This window comes from Carlito syrichta, unplaced genomic scaffold, assembly GCF_000164805.1.
Source record: "Carlito syrichta isolate Samal-C Ts95f unplaced genomic scaffold, Tarsius_syrichta-2.0.1 Scaffold302319, whole genome shotgun sequence".
Taxonomy (NCBI): Eukaryota; Metazoa; Chordata; class Mammalia; order Primates; family Tarsiidae; genus Carlito; species Carlito syrichta.
In genome coordinates this window covers 265,240-285,830 of record NW_007246415.1, presented here as the reverse complement: position 1 = coordinate 285,830, position 20,591 = coordinate 265,240, and the positions used below count along the sequence as shown (strand labels likewise).

Here is a 20,591-nt window from a genome sequence, read left to right as displayed (position 1 = left end):
CTCATCAGTTGACACTTGGCATGAATTTGTCCTTCCTTCTACCCTTCCCCTGTCATTTCTGTCCTTCCTTTGCTTAGAGAACCGAAAAGAAGCCAGTGTGTTTCTTTTTCTCTAGGAAAACAAAAGAAGGACTCCAGGTGACTTGTGTGCCCATCAGCTTCCTGTCTTCTCCTTGGGGTGTCCCAGGCAATTCCAGAGTGGTCACAATTCAAGGCATTCTCTTCCTGCTGGAATCAGTTCATCCTCCCATCTCCCAGCTATCTTTGGACTCCCTGCCCTGAGACCTGATGGGAGCCTCAGTCCCTCACCTACAACTTTCCAAGTTCACCTTCCAAACATCTCTCAAAGCTTCCATTTTCACTCCTGGCATGGCAACCTTGTGTGTAATCATCTGTTCCCGGAGCACCACTACCCCAACCTCCTTGTCCCGCCTTCCTAAGAACACCCAGACAAGCACTCTGAAATCCACACACAGCTGAACGCCTCTCTGCCCAAGGCCATTGAGGTCTACAATGCAGGGGGGAGATCCCCAACTCGGCTTCACAGCCCCAAGCACCCAGGCCAGGGCTCTTCCAAGCCCAGGGGCCCTCAAGGGAAGGTGAAGAATGACAGGCTCCGGTGCAGAAGAGTCATTTTATTGGGGGAGGAACACGGGATGTTACACATGCCTGGCAAAGGAGGGGAGCTGGTTCCTTGGGCAGAAGGCAGCCATATCATCTTCCAGCATGGGGTCCGTCTCTGTGAGCCCTGGGAAACTGCACAGGCGAGAATGATTGGGCGGCAAGGAGTGGCTCTGTTGGAGGAAGATCCCGATCAGGATGGGGACTTGAGGTCACTGAGTCTTACTGGTGCTGGCTCCTTGTCAGACCCACCCTCCAGAGGAGCAGGAGGAGGCTGAGACCTTGGGCAAGAGTCATGTCTTAGTCACAAGGACAGCCCTGGCCTGGGGCTGGGGGCTCCTCGTGTGTGTGTTTGAATGAGTGTATCCACGTGTACTTGTGTGTGGTGAGTCTTCATGTGTATGTGTATGAGTGTGCTGGCGTGAGAATGCATGCATCTGAATCAGTGACCCTGTGTTTGTCTGGGCATTTTAGTGTGCGTTCATGCCAATGTGTGTTTCTCTTTGTAGTTGTGTTGCTATGCTGCTGATATCTCTCCACCTTGTCAGCTTTTCTGTGGACTTCTCTGCATCTCTGTGTGTGTCACTTTCTTTGGATGCCATTGTTCCAAGCCCCTTGCTGCCCTCCACTAAAAGGACAGCCGGTCTCCAAAATCCTGGGAGCAAGGAGCAGTACTCACCAGCCCACAGAAGCCAGGCCCCTTCCAGGAAGGCCTAGACCTTGATGACAAATGTTAGTCCGGGGATCAGCATAGCTGGAAAATTAAACAGACTAGTCATGATCTCGATGTGAAGAAGTTGGGAACAGCCTAGACTCCCCGAGGTGGGGGACTCTGGAAATCCAGCCATACCCAGTGGGGCTTGGGAGGGCCAGGCCTCCTTCCACCAGCCAGCCCAGCTACTGAGTGTTAGGGTGGGCAGGGGAGACAGGGTCTCTATCTCAAAACTGTCTGAGAATTCACGGGGGGGAAAAGAAACCTGAAATGGGAGAGTTGAGGTTGGAGGGACCCAGCTGTCCTGTAACATGCAGGGACAAACTCCCTGGGGGAAATCTCTGCCCTGCAGAGGGGGAGGAAAGCTTGGAAGTGGGTACTTACCAGCAATGTCATGCACCAGGGTGACATCCAAGTGGCTGAGAATCCCATTGAGCAGAGGGCACACCTGAGCCGGGGCAGAGAGGTGAGGTGAGCAAAGGGGCCCCTGTCAGAGATCCCGGGAGCAGAAGCAACCCCAGGAGAGATTCTCTAGGGAGATCTTCTATCCTTGTTCTGTGTCTGAAAGTGTTGGATTCCAAACAATCCCACAGATGAGTGGTCACCATGCACATTAGGCAGCAGGAGAACCTGGAGGCATGAAAGGTGCTGGGAAGTGCCCTGAATCACACTGGCCCAGAGTTTACTCTGTGATGTCATGTCTGACTCCAAGTAGTGGGGAGTGCTCCAGTTATGGGAGACACGCTCGCATAGGCTCGATGACTGTCTATTGCCATAGAAGCCTGGACAGGGACTTCCAGGATGGGGTGAGCCCATCTCAGCTCCAGTGTGGACAGGCACAGGGCCTGGCCCAGAGCAGAAACCAATTAATGCATTTGGAAGGATGGAAAGAACCAAGGACAGATGAATCCAGGGGTTCCATGGGTGCAATCTACCTATCAAGCTGAGGGGCTCAGACCTGCTCGCCCTGGGCTCTCTCTCAGCCTGAGAAGCTCTAGGACCCAAAGGTCCGATCCCCTTTTGTCTGCTTACCTTGCCCTGCACCAGCTCAGGAAGTACTTTATCCAGGACTGCTGTGATGCTGTTAACAAAGTTTTGAACGGGGAGGGGAACAAACCTGAAAGAGAAACACCGTGGGGTGATGCAGAGGCCTGGGGTTGATATGGAGAAGACTCTGAGGGCCCACTGTGCACCCCACATTCTCAACATTCAGTGATGGAACCAGGCCTTGTCCCTCCACACCTGTGTTCAGGCAAGCAGCCAGGGTCCTGTCTAAAGGGAGTTACGCCACACATAGCAGTGCACACACAGGTGTGTGTAGAGTGAACACATGGTTTTTGGACACAGTAGGTGTCAATAAGACTCTGGAGAATCTATGAATGAATGAACAGGGCTTCGTATGCAGTTGTCATGAGGATTCAGTGAGACGGTATAGGTGAAGCACAGTACATGTGCTCAGCAAAGATGACCCATGACGTGGACAGCCTATTATGTCTCATACCTATTATGTCTCTCAGCGTGTCAGGTAACTGAAATAAGCGACATAGGTAGGTTCCATATCTTTTAGCCCTTTCACGCCTATCATCTCGGTGGAGTCCGCTGATAACTCCAATGTGGTTCCACGATACAGATAAGTAAGCCAGGGTCTAAGTTCAAGAAGCACCACACACAGGAAGCCCTCTGTCTCTCCCAGCCTCCTGTAATAAGTGGAATTTAAACCCAGATTTTTTGCTGCCAAGCCCAGCACATGAGGCAGCAGGAGAAACTGAAGGCATGAGAGGTGCTGGGAAGTGCCCCAAATCACACTTGGTCAGATGGGGCTAAGAAGGGACAAGTGACTATTTACCCAACCGTCTATCCATCCATTTGTCCACACATCTATTCTTTCGTCCTTTCCTCCATTCACTGTACCAGCTAACCACCCATCTGTCTGTCCATCCAGTCATCCATCCACCCAGCCATTCCTTTGTCCATCCATCCATCCATCCACCCGTCCACCCATCCACCCAGCCCTCCACCTTCCCTCCTTCCCACGCATCTTTCCACCCTTCCATCAGCTCACTCATTCCTTCTCCCATTGTCCCATCCTTCCAATCATACATTCCGTCATCACACACTGCTGCCTCCAGGTAGAAGAGACTACCCCTATGGTCTCACCTATTAAGCAGGGAGATTTTCAGGCTGCCAGGGGAGTGGGTGCAGTCACCAAGGACCAAGTGGACTCTCTCCTGCTCATCTCTCACAGCTAAGATTTCTGCAGTGATGTTCAGCTTTACAGCCAGCTCCAATACATTTCCGATCAGGGGCCTGCAGAGGAGATGACTCTGCTGCTGTCTGGCCCCACCACATTTCAAGGCAGAGAGTTTTCTTCTCCTTGCCAGAAATGCCAGCCTCACCCCACTGCGCTTCTCCCACAGTTGTACCTATCTCATTTTCCAGTAGGAGAAACCAAGGCTCGTTTCCCAAGTGACCCAAGGTCCCTAGCACAGCAGCAAGGGAGCTGAAGTCAGAGGTTTGGTCTGTTGACTCCAGCACACCCTCTCGGCTGCCCACAGTATTGGGGTCTCCTTTGGGGAGCCAGCCTCCCATCCCCTTTTGAGATCCACTCACGTATTCACTTGGAGGGTCAAGCCGAGAGGGATGGTGACATACAGACGATGGCCATTAGGGCTCTGCACGAGGCCGAGTTCCAGCAGCTGGGGGTTAGTGACCTTAATACTGTCCAGGAGCAACAGAGGAAGGAGAAGAAGCGTTAGCTCCTCTAGCTTCAAACACAGAACCACCTTAAACCCACCTCCCCCATGCCAGAGGCGGAGCTTCCCGCCTGGGAGGTGGAGACAGGAGGGGAGTCTAGCAGTCAAAGCCACATGGGTTCTGAGTCACATGCCAGCCGTTCCCAGCCTCTGCCCTGGACCAGATCAGACACTCACAGGGCCCTAGTCTGTAAGGCATTCCAGCAGAGGGACGGTGTCTGGACTATGTCTGCGTCCAGTATGCCAGCTGAGAGCCTTGCAGAGAAAGAGGCTGTGCCATATTGGGTGACTGTGTGGACTGATGGGTAGATGGTTATGTGGGTGACAGGATGGAAGAGTAAGTGCTCAGACAGAAGGGAGGAGGGATGAACGGGGGGCAAGACCGGCCAGCAGACGAAGGGATGATGTGTGGACAACTGAAGTAAATCTGCACTAACACTAGCAGAGAGGAGTCCCTCATGCCGCCAGGGCCTTTGCTGGCAGGTCAGTCACCAGCGCTTCTCATGGGCACCGTGGTGCGGGAGGTCCGGGAGAATGCAGGAGAGTGGAAGGAGGCTCTCCTCTGAGCCAGCCCCTTGCTGGGTGACCTGCATCTCTCTTTCCCAGCCTTCCCAAGAGTCTTTCTCTGTGGGCACTCTAATCCCCATCTTACCGCCGGAGAACCCAAGCACAGAGAGCGAGGGCGTCTTGACCCAGGTCATCATCGAGTACGTGGTACATCAAACTCAAGAAGACCGTCTATCTCCCAGCCAGGGAGCGGGCACCCGGGTGAGGGGGAATCTTGGAAATGGCCTTGATCCTGCCCTACCAAGGGCCAGACCCAGGCTCTGCCAGCTGTCCACTACTGTGTCCCACAAGAGACACCACGTCTGGCCTCTTCACGGGCATCACAGTGTTCTTAGTCACACTGATGATATAACGGAGGAGGCAGCTTACAGACTCTTGCTTATGTCAAAGGCCATCTGTGTGTTAATGGAGTCCCCAGGTGGGGAGAGAAAAATGGCCATGCCGCGGCAGGAGAAACCTTGACAGATGACCATGTGCCGGTAAGTGAGAGTCAGAGTCCTCACATAGCCTCTCTAGCTGTGTGAGCACTGGCATCTCTCTGTGCCTTGATTTCCCCATTTGTAAACTGGGGGTTATGAAGTTACCTCAAAGGGTCACCATGAGGATTACAGAGGGTCCTGGGGCCCCGGTGTCTCCCGCCAGATGGGGGCTGGGTCTCAGGACTGAGACCTGGCTCCACCTCAGCCACACCCTCCTTCCTCAGGGTCACTGCCTGGGGCTGGCAGATCTCCAGCTGGGGTCCCCTGGTGGGGGCCAAGGCCCTGTTTTGGGGCAACTCACTCAATGAGGCTGTTCAGGCCAGGGATCAGTGAAGCCACTTTGCCCAGCAGTCCCCCAAGCAGGCCATCCGTCGTGCCTCCTGCAGTCTTCAGGGTGTCCAAGAGGGGAAGGCCTTCCAGAATACCCAGCAGGTCCCCCGAGAGCAGGCCATTGCTGAGGGCTGGAGATGAGCATAAGGGTCTCTGGGGTGGGTCCGACAATTCCAGACTCTCAGACCCTCTCCCCATGCATCTCTGCCCCTCCCCGCACTGGATGGTTGGACACACTCCCACACACCCCGACAGAGGCTGCCACAGACGCACTTACCACCTGTCAAGCTTCTGGTGAGATCTGTGGGACTCGAGGGCAGGGTCCCATCCAAGGGCAGGACCTGACCCAGGGGCAAGGGCAGGCCGAGCTGGGCTGTGGTCTGGGCCAACAGCCCACAGAAGACAACGAGGCCCCCGGTTGGAAACATCTCTCTCGGTACCTGTGGACACAATGACAGAGCTGCTTGGCACGGATATTGGAGAATTCATTCACCTCCCGCCCATGTCCCTAGGGCAGGGTTTTCCTTTGTCTGTTCCCCAGAACACCAGGGGTTGATGAGCATCAGCATGGCTAAGCAGCTCATTGCACTGGGCAGGAGGCTGGCTCTTCACATCCAGCGACCGATTTCATCTCCAAGACAGGGGCGCTTGCTACCTGCTATGCATGCGCGAGGAAAGAGTGCTCGTGGGTACCCCAAGCTTCCCCCAGGGTCACAGGCACAACCTGGAGAGAGGACTGGAAACCAGGGCCGTGTGACCCAGAGGCTGCTGCTGAATTTAGGGCCATTGGATTTGCCCTCCAGCTGGGCTTGCCCTAATGACTTGAGTCATTGCCCCTGATTCTTGCTCTTCACAGCCTTTGCCACCTCCTTGCGAGGTCCCTTGGCCAGGATTCAGGCCAGATGTCTGTGGACACCCTCACAAGCCATACAATATCAGGGTCACATGGCTGCAGCCACCATCACATGCAGGCCTGTGTTGGGGACATCTTGGCGCCTCACTGCACACAGAGAACCAGAGGACCGGACAGGGGAAGTGACCTTCCCAAGGCCACACAACAAATTGATGGAAGCAGGTCTCCAAGCCCTCCCTTCACCCAACACACTACATATACTGGGTCTTGTCCACACCCCTCTCCTCTCCCTTAAGCTGCTCTGGGTGAGATCCTGGGGCGAGAGCTGAGGTTGGGTTGCCTTCCAGATACCGCATAGCCCCTCGCGGTCCATTCGGCAACCAGCAAAGCTGTCCCCAGCAGGAGCGAGTGCTCATGCTGGAAGACAGCTGGATGCTTTGGTCAAAGCTCCACCCTAGTGATGGTTGGGAGAAACGAAAGGTCTTCCTGGTCCAAAGAGCCAATTGTGCCCTCCCTAGGGAAGTAAACTGACAGGGCCTCTGAATCTCCTTTGGGCAGCCAGCCCTTCGCGGCTCTCTTGGTCTCCTCTCTTCAATGGAAACGAAAGACCCTAGTCCCAGAAAAATGCACCAAAATGTGCGAAACTGTGTGGACAATCTTAGGAGGTTTGTGGATCACCAGTGTCCACGCTGGTCACATCAAGTGGAAACTATTGCCTCAGAGGTTCTGATTCGGGGTATGAATGTGCCCATTTCTAGTTCAGTGTTACCGGTCTCTTGGAGAGCAGAGCAAATGACTATGCCACAGGCCATTCTGTTTCTCATGCAGTCTGCCAGAGCCACCCCGGTGAGGAGTCTGAGGCCCCACTGACAAGGGTGAGGGCTCACCTGGACTTCTCTGAGGCTTCAGTGGCTGTCCCGGTCTCCTCTCTCTCTTGCTCACTTCTGCTGGGGAGGCAGCCTCTTTTATAGCATGGGAATCAGGAAACATGATTATCCAATGATGGGTTTCTAGATAATTCGGAATTCTGCAATCTGGTTGTGTCTTTCAGGGCTCTCCAAAGTAAATAATTGCCAATCACATTAGCAGGTGGGACAGCTAAGCTATTTGGTTGACAAGTTAAACAGAAAAACTTGAGATGGATGTTACTCAAGACTTCATGGTTTGAGAGTTGGGCTGAGGTGGGGGCCCATGACCTCGGGTGGAATGTCAGGAGAGGCTGCAGTCAGGAGAGGCTGCCTCACGTCTCATGCTCTGCACGTCTCACGCTCTCATGCACGTCTCATGCTGCACGTCTCACGCTCTCATGCGTCCCCCTTTTGTGTCCCTGAAAAGTCCTTCCTAAGGTCCTGGATCCGAAGGATCCCGTGTCATCCTGGTCTCTCGTCTCAGCCTTTCTTCTGCCTTCCTCAAATGAGCAATAAGGTGCGGGGGCCTTTGGGGTCTGTTCCACAGAGGGAAAAACAGAGGCACAGGAAGGCCATGGTCCCAGTCTGCTGAGAGTAGCTCTTGCTCTATAAAATCTGACATAAGCAGGAGAGAGAGAAGGAGAAACGCATATGATTAAGCACCCACTACATGCCAGGCACTCTCCACATTTGCACTTCGTCATCAGTAGTGGTTGGTGACGGAGGATCGGAAAGGGTGATGACTTCGGGGGCGCACAGCAAGGGAGCATAGGAGTCACTTCACCCCACCGCGTGGGTCTGACTCCTCGGAAAACAGTGAGCAGCACTGCCTTCCCTCATCCAGGCCTTCCCTTGGCCTGCAAGTGTCCAAGGGGACGGAGCTTTGGACTCAATTATTCACTCAAGGCATTCGGGGGACTCTTCCCACATCTGGTGACAGTCCTTCTCAAAGTGGTTCCGTTTTTATCTCCATCCCACTCTGTGGATTGGGTTGGGTTGCTGCTGTCCTTGGGACATTGAAGCAGGTAAGACAGGGAATTGAGTCAGGTCTGTGCAGCCAGCTCCTGACAAGCTTATTCCCTCTGGCTTGAGGGCGGGTGGGTTTGGGCTAAGAAAACCCATATTCCAACCCTGTGACCCTGGACAAGTCACCCCAGTCCCCTGAGCTTTGACTTCCTGATCTGCAAGAGAGGGAAGGGAGTGTGAGCTTCACAGGGCTCTGGGCACTGCTGCTGGGGGCTGGGGTGAGTCTCTGGGAGTCACTTCAGGGGTTGATTGTTTTCCTGTCTGCAGTTTTAAGTGCCGTTTCAAATGCCATTTTGCTCAGTGGCAGAAACTTCCCCAGTTCCTTCGGGGTCTCATTTCTGTGCCAGGGGCTTTCAGTTGTGCCAAGGAGGCTGCCCTGTCCATTTTCGACTGGCGATACAGAGACATCTATGTGTCATCCGGCCCTAGACTGATGCGACACTCTGATTCCTTCCTGTCTGAAAGCCTCCTTCGGATTTGGCACGGACTTTCCATCTCGTGATAGACAGGCAGAATTGTTCTGCTGTCCCCTGACTTCGAGACATCAGACAGGCCTGTGGGGCTGCCCACGCCCGCTTGCCCAGGCCCACAAAGACCCTCCCATTGACTTCACTCCCTGGGGTCCCATCACCTCCTGGCTCTGAGAGGGGGCCTGGGCACAGACACCGCTGTCCCGAATCCCACACGTCAGCCTGGGGTCCCCGAGAATGGCAAGGCCCCACCCAGCACACTCTCAGAGCACACCAGGACTACACTCTCTTCGGGTCCTCTTGGACTCCCACACCCCCAACCCAGCAGGGGGACTTTTCTAGTCTTGGGGGCAGGAAGCCTAGTTTCAGCTTCGTCACACGTGTGCTATTCTCAAAGTCCTCGAGGGCCTGAGTTTTAAAATTCAAAAGCACAGTCTTTAAAAACAGAAAAAAAAATACAGTGAAATTGGCTTTTTATTTCGGCATACAGTGTCATGAATCTTAATGCATGTATGGTTTTATGTGGTGGTCGTGGTAATCGGGACCTGGAACGGGCCTTCCCTTCCCCCGAAGCACCCTCATAGTCACACCCTCCCCCACCTGCTGGCAACTACCAGTTTGTTCTCTGTCACTACAGTTTTGCCATAAATCCAGGTTTTGAAACTCAGAGGCCTCCTGGTTGCTTCTCCTGAAACTGTCCTTCCTTGGGACCAAAGAAGCTGCACGTCCCATGCCCCAGGAGGGGAAGTGTCCCAGGGCATCAGGAAGCAAGTGGAGGGACACTCTGCTGGCGTCAGGACCGGTGACGTCAGTGCCTCTCAGCATTTCTCAGGAACTGCAGTTGCCCTTATCTCCCTGCTCATCAGAGCGAGATGGCATTTGGGAGCCTTCACTGGCTTTCCTTTGTGGGTCAGGAGATCCGGTGCTAAAGGGCAGAGCTGACTTTCGTTTCCCAAGGGCTCTGACCTATGCAAGGTCCATTCTCCAGACCTTGGGAACGGAATCCAGAGGGAATGCTGGGTTCATCCCCTGGAGGAAGCTCAGTTGGGGACAGAGTCTGAGAGGGTCTTCAGGTGGGCTTGGGGACTCCAGGGATCCCAAGAGGAGGCACTCCAACTTGGATGGGAAAAACAGATGTCCTCAAGCAGAGTTTGCTTCAAGCAAGCTCCTTAACTCGAGGCTAATCTTCCCACTTATGCTGAGAGTGAATAATAATGGCAACCTTTCCTGAGACAGGAGAGCTTTACGCCATCTGCCGCAATCCTGTGGGGGAACTGAGACCTGGGGAGGACCGCCCAGGGAAGGCTGGGAGTGGTGACGTCACGCTGTCACCTGGGGCTGTTCAGCCTCGGCTCACACTTCAGGAGAGCGTTGGCCTCAGTCTCCAGTTCCGAAAGCCCTCGGCGTCTTCCCTGGGGCCTGTTGGCCCTGAAGTTGCACGACTCCGGGTGAGGAGCTTCTCTTCTTTTTTAAAAAGCAGTCAAAACTGGTATCGTGGTTTTGACGCTTCACCGGAGAGCTCCCCTCTGGGCAGGCATGTCAGTAGCACAGCACAGCCGACTGCAGGCACAGCGGCATGGCACGTCTCTGGAATTACCTGCTGCAGACCTCTTGAGCCTCAGTGTCCCCACTTACATCGTGGCGCTAACTACCCCCTCTGCCTGGGTCTGTGAGGGTCACAACTTGGGGAAACAAATGCAGTTCCCAGGCCCATGCCTGGCACAGAGTCGATTCCCTGTAGTGGAAGGGCATGGAAGCTGGACAGCACAAAGGGCAGGCCTGGACCAACGTTCTGAACGCTTGGGGCTGACTTGGGCTTAAGCCCACCCCTGACTGTGGACCCCAGGATCCCAACAGGCGTCCATTGCCCAGCAAGTTCTTCCAGGAGAAAATGAGACGGCCCGCACTCTGTGAACCTTGGCATGAAAGGGCAATGTGGGAAACCTGAGAGGGCCCCTGGGAAGCCCCTGGCTGGCCAGGAGGGTCAGGAGGAGGGCAGGCGAAAGCCGCCTCACCGAGGCCCAGGCCACCTCACAGGAGACAGGCCTGCCCTCCCATGTTTGCTCTTTGACTCAGAGCAGGAAGAACCCCACGATCTCAAAGCCGTCAAGGGGATCGTCCACCTGAACAGGCACTCAGGCTTGTAAATACCCGGTGAAGCCTTTCAGATTAGGGAGCTGGAACTGGAAGATGAGGACGCGAGGTCCTCCCACCCCATTCCTGCCCTGAGCTGCCGGCATTTCCTCGTTAGGGCTTGTCGATCCAGACAAACACAGATTTCATCACTTCCCCTTGTGTGTGTGACAGACTGCTGGAAGGAGGGAAGGGAAGATTGGGGCGGCGGGGGGCGATGGTGTTTCACAGTGGCTGAGAGGGTAAGTTCTGGAGTCTGGCTGCCTGAGCGCTGTCGAAATGGCTCTTTCCTCACTGTGTTACCCTGGACAAGTGACTGTCTCTCTGAGCCTCAGTGTTCTCATGCATAAAATGGGCTAAAGTTTTGCATCTAATAGGGGCGCTAAGGAGGCATTGATGAGATGCTGAATGTGAACTCTAAGTACCAAGTTAGCACATGTGACACGTATGTGCTGTGGTTATGAATACGTGTATGTTATTAATATGTGCATGTTATTTCCCCTGGATTTCTCAGGATGCTTCCCAACTCTTTGCTGGAGGAGGGTGGGAATCAATATTTAATAACTGAATTGCCAAATATTGACAATAAATGAAATTACTTTTGTTAAGTATTTTCCGTGGACCCATCACATGCTAACCATATTGCAAATGGTCTTTCATGGACTTCCCAAGCACCTTGCATGGTACATCTTTTATGTTTAAAATTGTTAAAGTACATTACACACAGAAGTGAATAACTTACTGAGTTTTCACAAACCCAGATCAAGAAACAGAATGTTGCCAGCTCTCTGGAAGTCCCCGGACACCCTTCCAGTTGCTGACCTGTGCTCCCCGGGACCCACTGTCTGGCACGAATTGGTTTTGCTATTTTTTATTTTTTTGAGTTGGAGTCTCACTCCGTCGCCCAGGCTGGAGTGCAGTGGCATGCTCACGGCCACCCCAGCATTGACCTGCTGGGCTCAGGCGATCCTTCCATCTCAGCCTTCCATGTAGCTAGAACTATAGGTGCATGCTACCATACCCAGGTAATTTTTAAAAATTTCTTATAGAGATGAGGTCTTGCCACGTTGCCCGGCTGGTCTCAAACCTGCAGGCTCTGGCAATCCACTTGCCTTGGCCTCCTAAAGTGCTGGGATTATAGGCTGAGCCACCGAGCTTGGCCTCGTCACCCTTTCTTATACCCCCTTGAAACCTAGTCACATTCTTGGCACAGAGTAGGTGCCCAGTAAATATGGGTTGAGTGGCTGAGGGATTGGGAAACCCGCAGGCCCCTCCCTGCACTGAAAACAAAGCCACGGATGGGCTTCTGGCTGCAAAATTTTAGGCCAAGAGTGAGGTTAAATGTTATTTCTGGGACGATGAGCAAACCAAGGAACACATGTTCCCAGGATGGATCCTTCAGCAGGTAGGGACCTAGACATCGGGGCCCAGGCACAGGGACCTGCACCCTTCCGAGCTGGAGTTTATTGTGTGAGAGGATGGAATGTCCACAAGGCCTGGGATGAAGGATTTAGGGAAGCACTTGAGCTCCCCACGTGCAGACTCTCCTTCTGGTCAACAGAAGGCCCAAGGACGGTCCCGGCGAGCATGTGGAGGGCTGGCTGGATTCACGGCCGCCTGAGTCTGTGAGCAGCAGCCTGCCCTGTGGGGAGGAGAAGTAGCGTGAGTCACCAGAGGGCCTTCCTCCCGGCCTGGGCCCGCCAGCAAGGGCAGCTCCACTCTGTGCCTGCCGGCCAAGGGCTGGAGCCAGGCGCATTCACAAGAAAATGCCCTACAAGTGCTATTTCGTTATTCACTCCTTGAAATCTTCCATTTGCTAGACTGTGAGCTCTGTCAAGGCAGGATGGTCACTGGAGTGAAGGTGGTCCCAGGCTGGGCGGGATCAGCGCTCCCTACTAGACTGGACCTCGGGAGGAGTTAGAATATCTGGCCACCTGAAGGTTTGAAAGTGCCGGCAGGGACCAGCCTGCTTGGTGGAGGCTCGTCTGCTGTCCCACTGCTCTTGGTGGACAGTCATGGTCATGATTACATGGCAATTTTTTTTTGAGTTGGAGTCTCACTCTGTTGCCCAGGCTGGAGGGCAGTGGCATGCTCACAGCCACCCCAGCATTGACCTGCTGGGCTCTGGCGATCCTTCCACCTCAGCCTTCCAAGTAGCCAGAACTACAGGTGTGCAATACCATGCCCGGCTAATTATTGATTTATTGTAGAGACGAGGTCTCGCCAATAAATGGTCCAGGCTGGTCTCAAACTTGTGGACTCAGGCAATCCACTCACCTCAGTCTCCCAAAGTGCTGGGATTACAGGCTGAGCCACTGAGCCTGGCCCCATGGTCATTTTTAAATGTCCTCACAGTGTGTGCTGCCAGCCCTCAGCAGGCCCCACCAGGGCCCTGGGGGGCGGGGGTGTGGGTTGGGGAAGTACCTCTTTCAGCAGTTTACCTGTCCTCAGGCACCCCCCCCAATCTGGTGGACCAGACACTCACCCACCAGGCTTTTCAGCAGTTTCACATCCAGCTGCCTGAGGATTTCCCTGGTCAGAGGACACACCTGGGCCACCAGCACAGAGAGAAGGGTCAGACAGGGGCTGGGAAAAGAGATCGGGGCTGCCCGCAGCCACAAGCGTCAGTGCCATGGGGTCTCCAGCAGGAGGCTTGGCGGGAGTTGCACCCTTGTGGTAAGTACCAGTGACCCGCTCAGTGCCACGCGCAGCACTTCCTGCTCTGTCTCCCCGAAGCCTCACGCCACTCCGTGGGAGGGACTGCCGTGGGTCCCACGCCACAGAGGGGAAGTCGAGGCTCGTGATAGCCAAATTTCTCACCCAAGGACACGCTAGCAAAACTGATGGCAGAACTGGAATCCTTAGTTGAGACTTCTCAGGTCCTAGACAAGCTTGCTTGACATCCTTTGCTTACTTGACAAATGATATGCCCTGACCCTGCAGCTCAAGGACGCCAAGGTGCAGATACTTTTAAACCCACCTGACTTTCCACCAGGCGTGGGGTAGCCTTTTCCAGGTTCTCTCTGAGGTTGTGGAGGAAAGGCTTCATCTTTGGTTGAATATTCCTAAGAAGGGGTGGGGGTATGCTACAGAACAGACACATCTGGCAACGTCAGTGCCCAGCCCTGTGCAAGGGGTGCCATTGTCGCCAGGCTGAGGAATGGCTCAGACCTTGCCAAGGTCACACCGAGTGCTGGCTATATTAGGATCACGTCACCAGATGCCACAGCCTGCCCCCTCTGCCCTCCTGTGGATGGGAACCACGGGGGCTTTGGCTTGGGAGCTGGGGCACGGCCAGACTTCCGGGTTAGAAAGTGAGTTCTGCTGCAGGGTGGGAACGAAGGCGGGGTGGGGACGGGCCCCGTCGGGGAAGGCTGGGGAGGCTCCTGCAAGGGTCCAGGTTGTGGACAAGGAGCTGGGTTGACAGAGAGAAGGGGACAGGTGGAGCGCTGCTGGGAGGCTGTTGGTGGGAACCAGTAGTGCTGGGCCTCTGGGAGTGGGAGGGAAGGGCCTGGCTTCCGGGAGAGTGGTGGGGTGGTCACTGGGTGGACATGAAGGAGGGGCAGGTCTGAGGGAGGTGTGAGGTCGCTTTGGAAGCATCCGGGAAGTGGGGGGCACATGCGTTTGCAGCCAGGGCACTCGGGAAAGGGCCCACCCTGGGGTGGGTGGCTGGGGCCTCACTCGGTGAGGACGGCCACGTGGATGCTGCTGGGCTCCATGTGACATTTGCCTATCACGAGGTCCCTCCGGCCAAACTCGTCTTTCTCCAGCCAGAACTCCACAACGAGGCTCATGCGTGCATGCATCCGAATGACATCGTGGAAAGGCCTGTGGATGAGAGGAGGAGGGGTGGGAGGAGGGAAAGAGAGCGTGGGAATCTCCAGGTGGGCAGAGGTGGGCACTGTCCACCATCAGGCTGCTCCAGCACTCTGAGTCCTTTCAACAACTGGACCCAGTTAACTCCTGAAGTCAGTGATTCAGGCCAGAGTGCCTTTTGAAAATCCCTTAAAGATACCCACCAGGCACCTTCAGAAAGTCAAGCATTGTGATTTAATCTCTCTTTTCAAGATCTCCCTTTCAGCTGCGGCCTGCCTCTCTTTGGGAGCAGGGGCTGTCAGTGTCTCCCACAGCAGTCTCCCATTCTCTCTTGAATTGGGCTCGGGGTGAGCTCACACTGCTTTAAGTGAGCAGATGACCTGCCTTCACTGACTAGTGAGTGCCATTGGTAAGCGGAAGGAACCAAGGCTCAGAGAGGTGAAGCCTTGCCCAAGGTCTCTGGACAAGCGAGTTCTGAAGCCAGGATTGGAATTCAGTTTGGGGTCGGAAAGACCTGGATTTCCCAGGCTGCCAAATTCCCCAGCTCCCCGTTCCCTGTGAGGAGGGACCTCTCGATGCCACGACTGTGTAACTCACGGTTTCAGTTCAACATCAAGTCCAAGTGAGAGGCTTGTGGAAAACCACTCCTTCAGGAAAGACATCCGGATGCCGCCGTCATCCAGCTGGATGCTGGTGATGTTTATGCTGCATGGGGAAGTGCCGTGGCCCGCAAGGTGAGAAACCCCGACCAAGCAAGGCCTCATGGGAAACAGGGCCGGCCATCTTTAGAGAGGCCATGGGCTTGGTAAGGGTTCCTGGTGCTCTGTGGTGCAGGAGCCCGGGCCTGAGCTTTCCTGGAGGCCCTGCTGACCCCGCACTGTCTTGTGTGTGGCTAAGCCCCCACTCATCCTCATGCCAGGTCTTCTGTCTTCTTCCCCTTCAGCCTTCCTTCCTTCCCCCTACACCTCGGCCCCTCCACCCTCCTAGCTCTGCTCTTGTCCCAGAGCTCTGTAAAGAGGCCAAAGGCTGGGGATGCTGTTTGGGGTCTCACCTGCCGTCCGGCTGCTGCTGGAGCTTCCTGCCGCTGATGAGCCAGCCCACCAACCCTGGGGCCACCTGCGCCGAGGCGTTCAGGTGGTCCAGGAGGGGGATGCTCTGGATTCGGTCCTCCACGTTGTGCTTTATGAGGCCCTGGGCAATGACTGGAAAGAGGCAAGAGACCAGTGACCACGGGACCATGGATCCACCAGTGACCTCACGTGGTGTCACAGGAAAGGCAGGGCTTGGAGTTAGGAGACTGGGGTTGAGGTCAGTGTACCTTCTTACTGAGGGTTGGACATGTGTCGCCACCTTCCCACATTCTCTGACCGTGCAATTAAGCTTTGCAAGACAGGTGTGAGCATAAGGAAAGCCCCTGCTGAGGGCTGGCAGGCAACGGCTCTCAATGGGGATATTCTGGCTGGAAGTTCTCCTGGCTCTGTCTCCAAGTCTGGAGCACGGAACTCCAGGATGGAGATCGATGTTGGTTGAAGAGAACAACAGGCAAGTAGATACAGGGAGAAGAAATGTAAACCACCCATGTTGAACTTGGAACAACTGCAGGACCCAGTGGAGCTTCCAGCAAAGCAAGAATGAAGCCCCCAAAGGAAGGGAGCTGTAAGAGCTGTGGACGTATTGGAGTCATGCCTTTCTGCTCAGACTCTCCTGCGTGAGACGGGGACCCAGTTCTGACAAACCCCGGAGCTTACCACAGTGCACACACTTCCTGGCCTGGCCCTGAGCTTGGGTCCCACACCGACGACTCCAGGTCATTGCAAGGCAGCAGCTACCAGTCGCAGCAACAAACACACTCACAGCCAAAGAGCTTTCCTTCATGTAAGTCTCAAAAGCAGCTTCTGAACTAACACTGTCACTGCACCATCACAAGGGTCAGGCTATCTGGGCCCACAACAACACACCAATGCAGCTGATAACCTAAATGAAATGGATGCACTTATGGCAAACCATCAAATGCCAAGTTTGAATGAAGGAGAATTGAAAACATCCATAATCAAAGAAATTTCTTAAGAAATAGAAACAGTGATTGAAAATATCATTCTCCCCAAAGCTTCTGACTCAGATGGTTTTATGGAAGAGTTTTACCAAGCTTTTATAAAAAGGAAACTTGAAAGAAAATAGAAAAAGAGAAAGATGTCAGATTTATTCTCTGAGGTTAGTATAACTTGCCTAGACTTGGGATGGTACAGGGAAAGTTTCATGTTAGTTTTATTATAAAAATTTTGTGAAAATCCTAAATAAATTATTAGCCAATAAAATCTAACAGTACACTATAAAACTATCATTTTATTTTAGCAGTGCTAGGGTTGTTCGACAGCAGAAAAATCTATTAAGACGATGTCATTTAATGGATGGAGAAAAAAGTTATGAACTTTTAGATACATTGAAAACATTTGTTAAGGGGCCAACGCTGACTTATAATTAATACAAATTCATAAAACTAGGAACATAAGGCATGGTCTTAATGCAATACAAGTTTTATTCTAAAATTCTATAGGAAAGATCATCCTTCGTGGAGAATTCTAGATACTTTCTTGTTCCTATTGAAGGCTCTGGCTGCAACGCAGGATGAGAAAGAGGCAGGGGAGGTGTAAGGCTTGGAAAAGAAAAAGATAAAACTGTCATTACTTGTAGGTGATGTGATGCTCAAGATAGAAGAATCCTACAGAATAAACAAAACAAGCAATTAGGACTATAAAAAGCCAGCAAGATCTTTGAATATCAGATTAATTTTCAAAAATTAACAGCTTTCCTCTTATCTGTACCAGCAATACCAATTAGAACATATAATAAAAAATTAGAGCCGGGCTCGGTGGCTCAGCCTGTAATCCCGCGCCTTTGGGAGGCTGAGGTGGGTGGATTGCCTGAGCCCGCGGGTTCGAGACCCGCCTGGGTAACTTGGCGAGACCTCATCTCTAAAATAAATAAAAAAATCAGCTGGGCGTGGTAGCGCGCGCCTGTAATTCCGGCTACTCGGAAGGCTGAGGCGGAAGGATCACCAGATCCTCAGTAGGTCGAGGCTGCGGTGGCCGGGAGCGGCCACTGCACTCCAGTCTGGGCGACAGAGTGAGACTCCAACTCAAAAAAAAAAAAAAAAAAAAAAATTAGGTAGCAGTTACTGTGGCACCAAAAACTATAAATCCTCTAGGAATCAATTTAACAAATCATGCTCATGATATTGATAGAACTTTAAGATTCTATTATGAGATCTATAGTAAAATCTGAATAAATTGAAAGCTATACTAAGTTTATGATTGGATGGTCTATCATTGCAGAATTATCAGCTCTCTCTAAATCAACAAACAGATTCAGTGTAATCCCAAACTTCCAGGTGGCATTTTAAAAAAGTAAACTCAAAACACTCTAAAATTTGCTTGGAAGAATAAAGGTCTATCAGAGAAAACATCATTCTCCGAAGATGTTTTAAAATATTGTCTTATTGGTGTAAGAACAGATACACAGATACAGCATAAGGGAGCTCAGAAGTGAATCTTCATATCTGGGAATTTGATCACTTAGTTGAGAGTTGGGGAAATGGACTCATGGTAAGGAGAGAAGCAGAGCGGAATCTCTGCCTCACATAGACAGACATATGTAAAGATGCCACCAGAGGACTGAAATCCTAGATGCTAAAGGAAAAGCCAAAACAAAGAAGGGTCTGCCTGGGGCAGAGGTAAGGTTTGAAGGCTCTCCAATCACACACCACAAGATAAAATATTGATGAGTTTAAAAATATTCCTGTCCAATGGAGGCCCACAGAGCTGATAGATGACAGTTTGGGATATTTGCAATGCTAAAACCTGATGAGGGACTAATGTCAAGAATAAATTGATGTCTCTTTAAATCAAAGAGGATTAAAAAAAATAGGAAAGCAAATATGAAAAGTGGAAAAAGACATGAGCAGGGAATTTAAAGAAGTCAAAATTGTGTACAAAATCCTAATGAGATGCTCAAACTTCCCAGTACTCAGATAAAGCCAAGCTGAGAAAATTTGGTATCTCTCAACTACACATCAAACAGGCAAAACATGATGAAGATGGTGTTATAGAGTGAACTGCATCTCCTTTTCCCCAATATGATTGTATTAGGAGACAGGGACGTTAAGAAAATAATTAAGGCTCGAGGTTATAAGGGTGGGCCCCTAAACTGATAGGACTGGTGTCCTTATTAGAAAAGACACCAGAGATCCCGTTCTCTACATGCAAAGAAAAGGCCACATGAGAATACACTGAGAATGTGGCTATCTGCAAGCCAGCAAGAGCGGCCTCTCCAGAAGCCAACCCTGTTAGACCTTGATCTTGGACTTCCAGCCTCTAGAACTGTGAGAAAGTAAATGTCTGCTATTTAAGCCACCCAATATGCGATGTCTTGTCATGACAGCCCAAGTAAGACAGGAAACTCTCCCGAGTTGGGGCACATGGGAAGACAGAGATGCTGATTTAATATGGGAGCAAGTACAGATTGGCACAGCGCTCTGAGGGGATTTTGGCAGTTTCAGTTGAGTCTTCATCTGTCCTAGGGCCCGGCCATCCTTCTTTGTAGGCATATCCCAGAGAAATTCTCCCACAGGTTCTAACAGGAACATGTACAGGGATATTCATCTTAGTGTAGTTTATAATTAGAGACAACCTAAGTGTCCATCCCTAGGGGAATAGCCAAAAAAACTGGGGTGGATGAATCTTATGGCCTTCTCCGCACCAGCTGAAACAGCATACATATTGACAGCATAGTGTTGAGTTAAAGCAGTAAAAAGAATGAGACATGTATGGCAACGTAATTTGTGTAAATCAAAACACAGCGTCAGCCGGGCTTGGTGGCTCACCCTGTAATCCCGCGCCTTTGGGAGGCTGAGGTGAGTGGATTGCCTGAGCCCGCGGGTTCGAGACCCGCCTGGGCAGCGAGACCTCATCTCTACAATAAATCAAAAAATCAGCCGGGTATGGTAGCGCATGCCTGTAATTCCGGCTACTCGGAAGGCTGAGGCGGAAGGATCGCCGGAGCCCAGCGGGTCGAGGCTGTGTTGGCTGGGAGTGGCCACTGCACTCCAGTCTGAGCGACAGAGTGAGACTCCAACTCAAAAACAAAAAAACAACCCCCCCCCAAAAAAACAGCGTCTTTAAATATATACATTAAACACTCTATAGTGCCTAAAAGACCGTAGGATTGTGGGAGTGAGGATAGAGGGAGAGCCACATAAAATAAGACAAAGGAGGAACCTTGCAGTGATAATGTGCTGTGAGTTTACTGCACTTGAGGTCTAGGAAAAAAGGAAGAAAAGACGACTGACCTGAACTCACCAGCGGGTCAGTGGTGGGCCCAGATGACGCCTTCCCCCCCACCCCATGGACAGCCAGCAAGGCCTGGGGCTTAGCTTACTTCTTGCCAGGGTGGATTTGGTGTCCATGTGGGCCTGGACCAGTCTGGACCAAGGCTGGTTGTACAGTGCTGAGGGCGAAACCAGCAATTCAAGGAGGACGAGGAGCCTCCAGAGTGGACACATCTTGGGGGCTGGGACTTGAGGTGTCAAGAATGGTTAGATGGGGCCCAGGCAGACGGCTGTGAGGGTGGCTGCCCAGATGGATGGGCTCATGGTCTTCGGCTGGAAGATGACACCAGAATTGGCATGCTATGGGCAAGAGGTGCAATGGGCTCTGGCAGCTGCATCCAGGGCTTGCTCACATGATGAGAATGGCAGGTGGAACCCTGGGGGAGGCTGGGGTTCCAGAGGGAAGCCTTGTTGCTTGGAGACTGTCACCAGAGTCCACTGTTGGGTCACTAATAAGAGTCCTCTCTCTCCCAGACCCTGGCACAAGTTGGATGTTGGTGACTTTTCAGTGAACCAATGAATGAATGAGGATGGTTAACCC

General features: G+C 52.5%; 2 protein-coding genes across 2 annotated transcripts; both read right to left on the bottom strand.

Annotated features, from left to right (window-relative positions):
* Positions 1-1,333: 1,333 nt before the first annotated feature.
* Positions 1,334-5,889, bottom strand: BPIFA1 (BPI fold containing family A member 1). The gene is made up of 7 exons (XM_008056312.1): positions 5,739-5,889; positions 5,433-5,592; positions 3,943-4,050; positions 3,490-3,639; positions 2,365-2,449; positions 1,717-1,780; positions 1,334-1,374 (listed from the first exon to the last, which is right to left on the bottom strand). The coding sequence occupies exons 1-7, from the start codon at positions 5,887-5,889 to the stop codon at positions 1,334-1,336; spliced, it is 759 nt and encodes a 252-aa protein (XP_008054503.1).
* A 7,409-nt stretch (positions 5,890-13,298) lies between these two features.
* Positions 13,299-20,224, bottom strand: BPIFA3 (BPI fold containing family A member 3). Its single transcript, XM_021711491.1, has 6 exons — positions 20,101-20,224; positions 15,719-15,869; positions 15,265-15,372; positions 14,533-14,679; positions 13,832-13,916; positions 13,299-13,400 (listed from the first exon to the last, which is right to left on the bottom strand). The coding sequence occupies exons 1-6, from the start codon at positions 20,222-20,224 to the stop codon at positions 13,299-13,301; spliced, it is 717 nt and encodes a 238-aa protein (XP_021567166.1).
* Between the last annotated feature and the right edge of the window lie 367 nt (positions 20,225-20,591).

What these genes read in the sequence shown, in the direction of transcription:
- BPIFA1 (XM_008056312.1), bottom strand. Translation starts at nt 5,889, where the DNA reads ATGTTTCCAACCGGGGGCCTCGTTGTCTTCTGTGGGCTGTTGGCCCAG. An exon ending in AAAATCTCCCTGCTTAATAG is followed by an intron (nt 2,450 to 3,489) that starts GTGAGACCATAG and finishes TTTCTCTTTCAG; the next exon opens with GTTTGTTCCCCTCCCCGTTC. An exon ending in CCTGGTGCATGACATTGCTG is followed by an intron (nt 1,375 to 1,716) that starts GTAAGTACCCAC and finishes TTAATTTTCCAG; the next exon opens with CTATGCTGATCCCCGGACTA.
- BPIFA3 (XM_021711491.1), bottom strand. Translation starts at nt 20,224, where the DNA reads ATGTGTCCACTCTGGAGGCTCCTCGTCCTCCTTGAATTGCTGGTTTCG. An exon ending in CAAATCCACCCTGGCAAGAA is followed by an intron (nt 15,870 to 20,100) that starts GTAAGCTAAGCC and finishes GCCTCTTTCCAG; the next exon opens with TCATTGCCCAGGGCCTCATA. An exon ending in CTTGATGTTGAACTGAAACC is followed by an intron (nt 14,680 to 15,264) that starts GTGAGTTACACA and finishes TCTCATCCACAG; the next exon opens with GCCTTTCCACGATGTCATTC.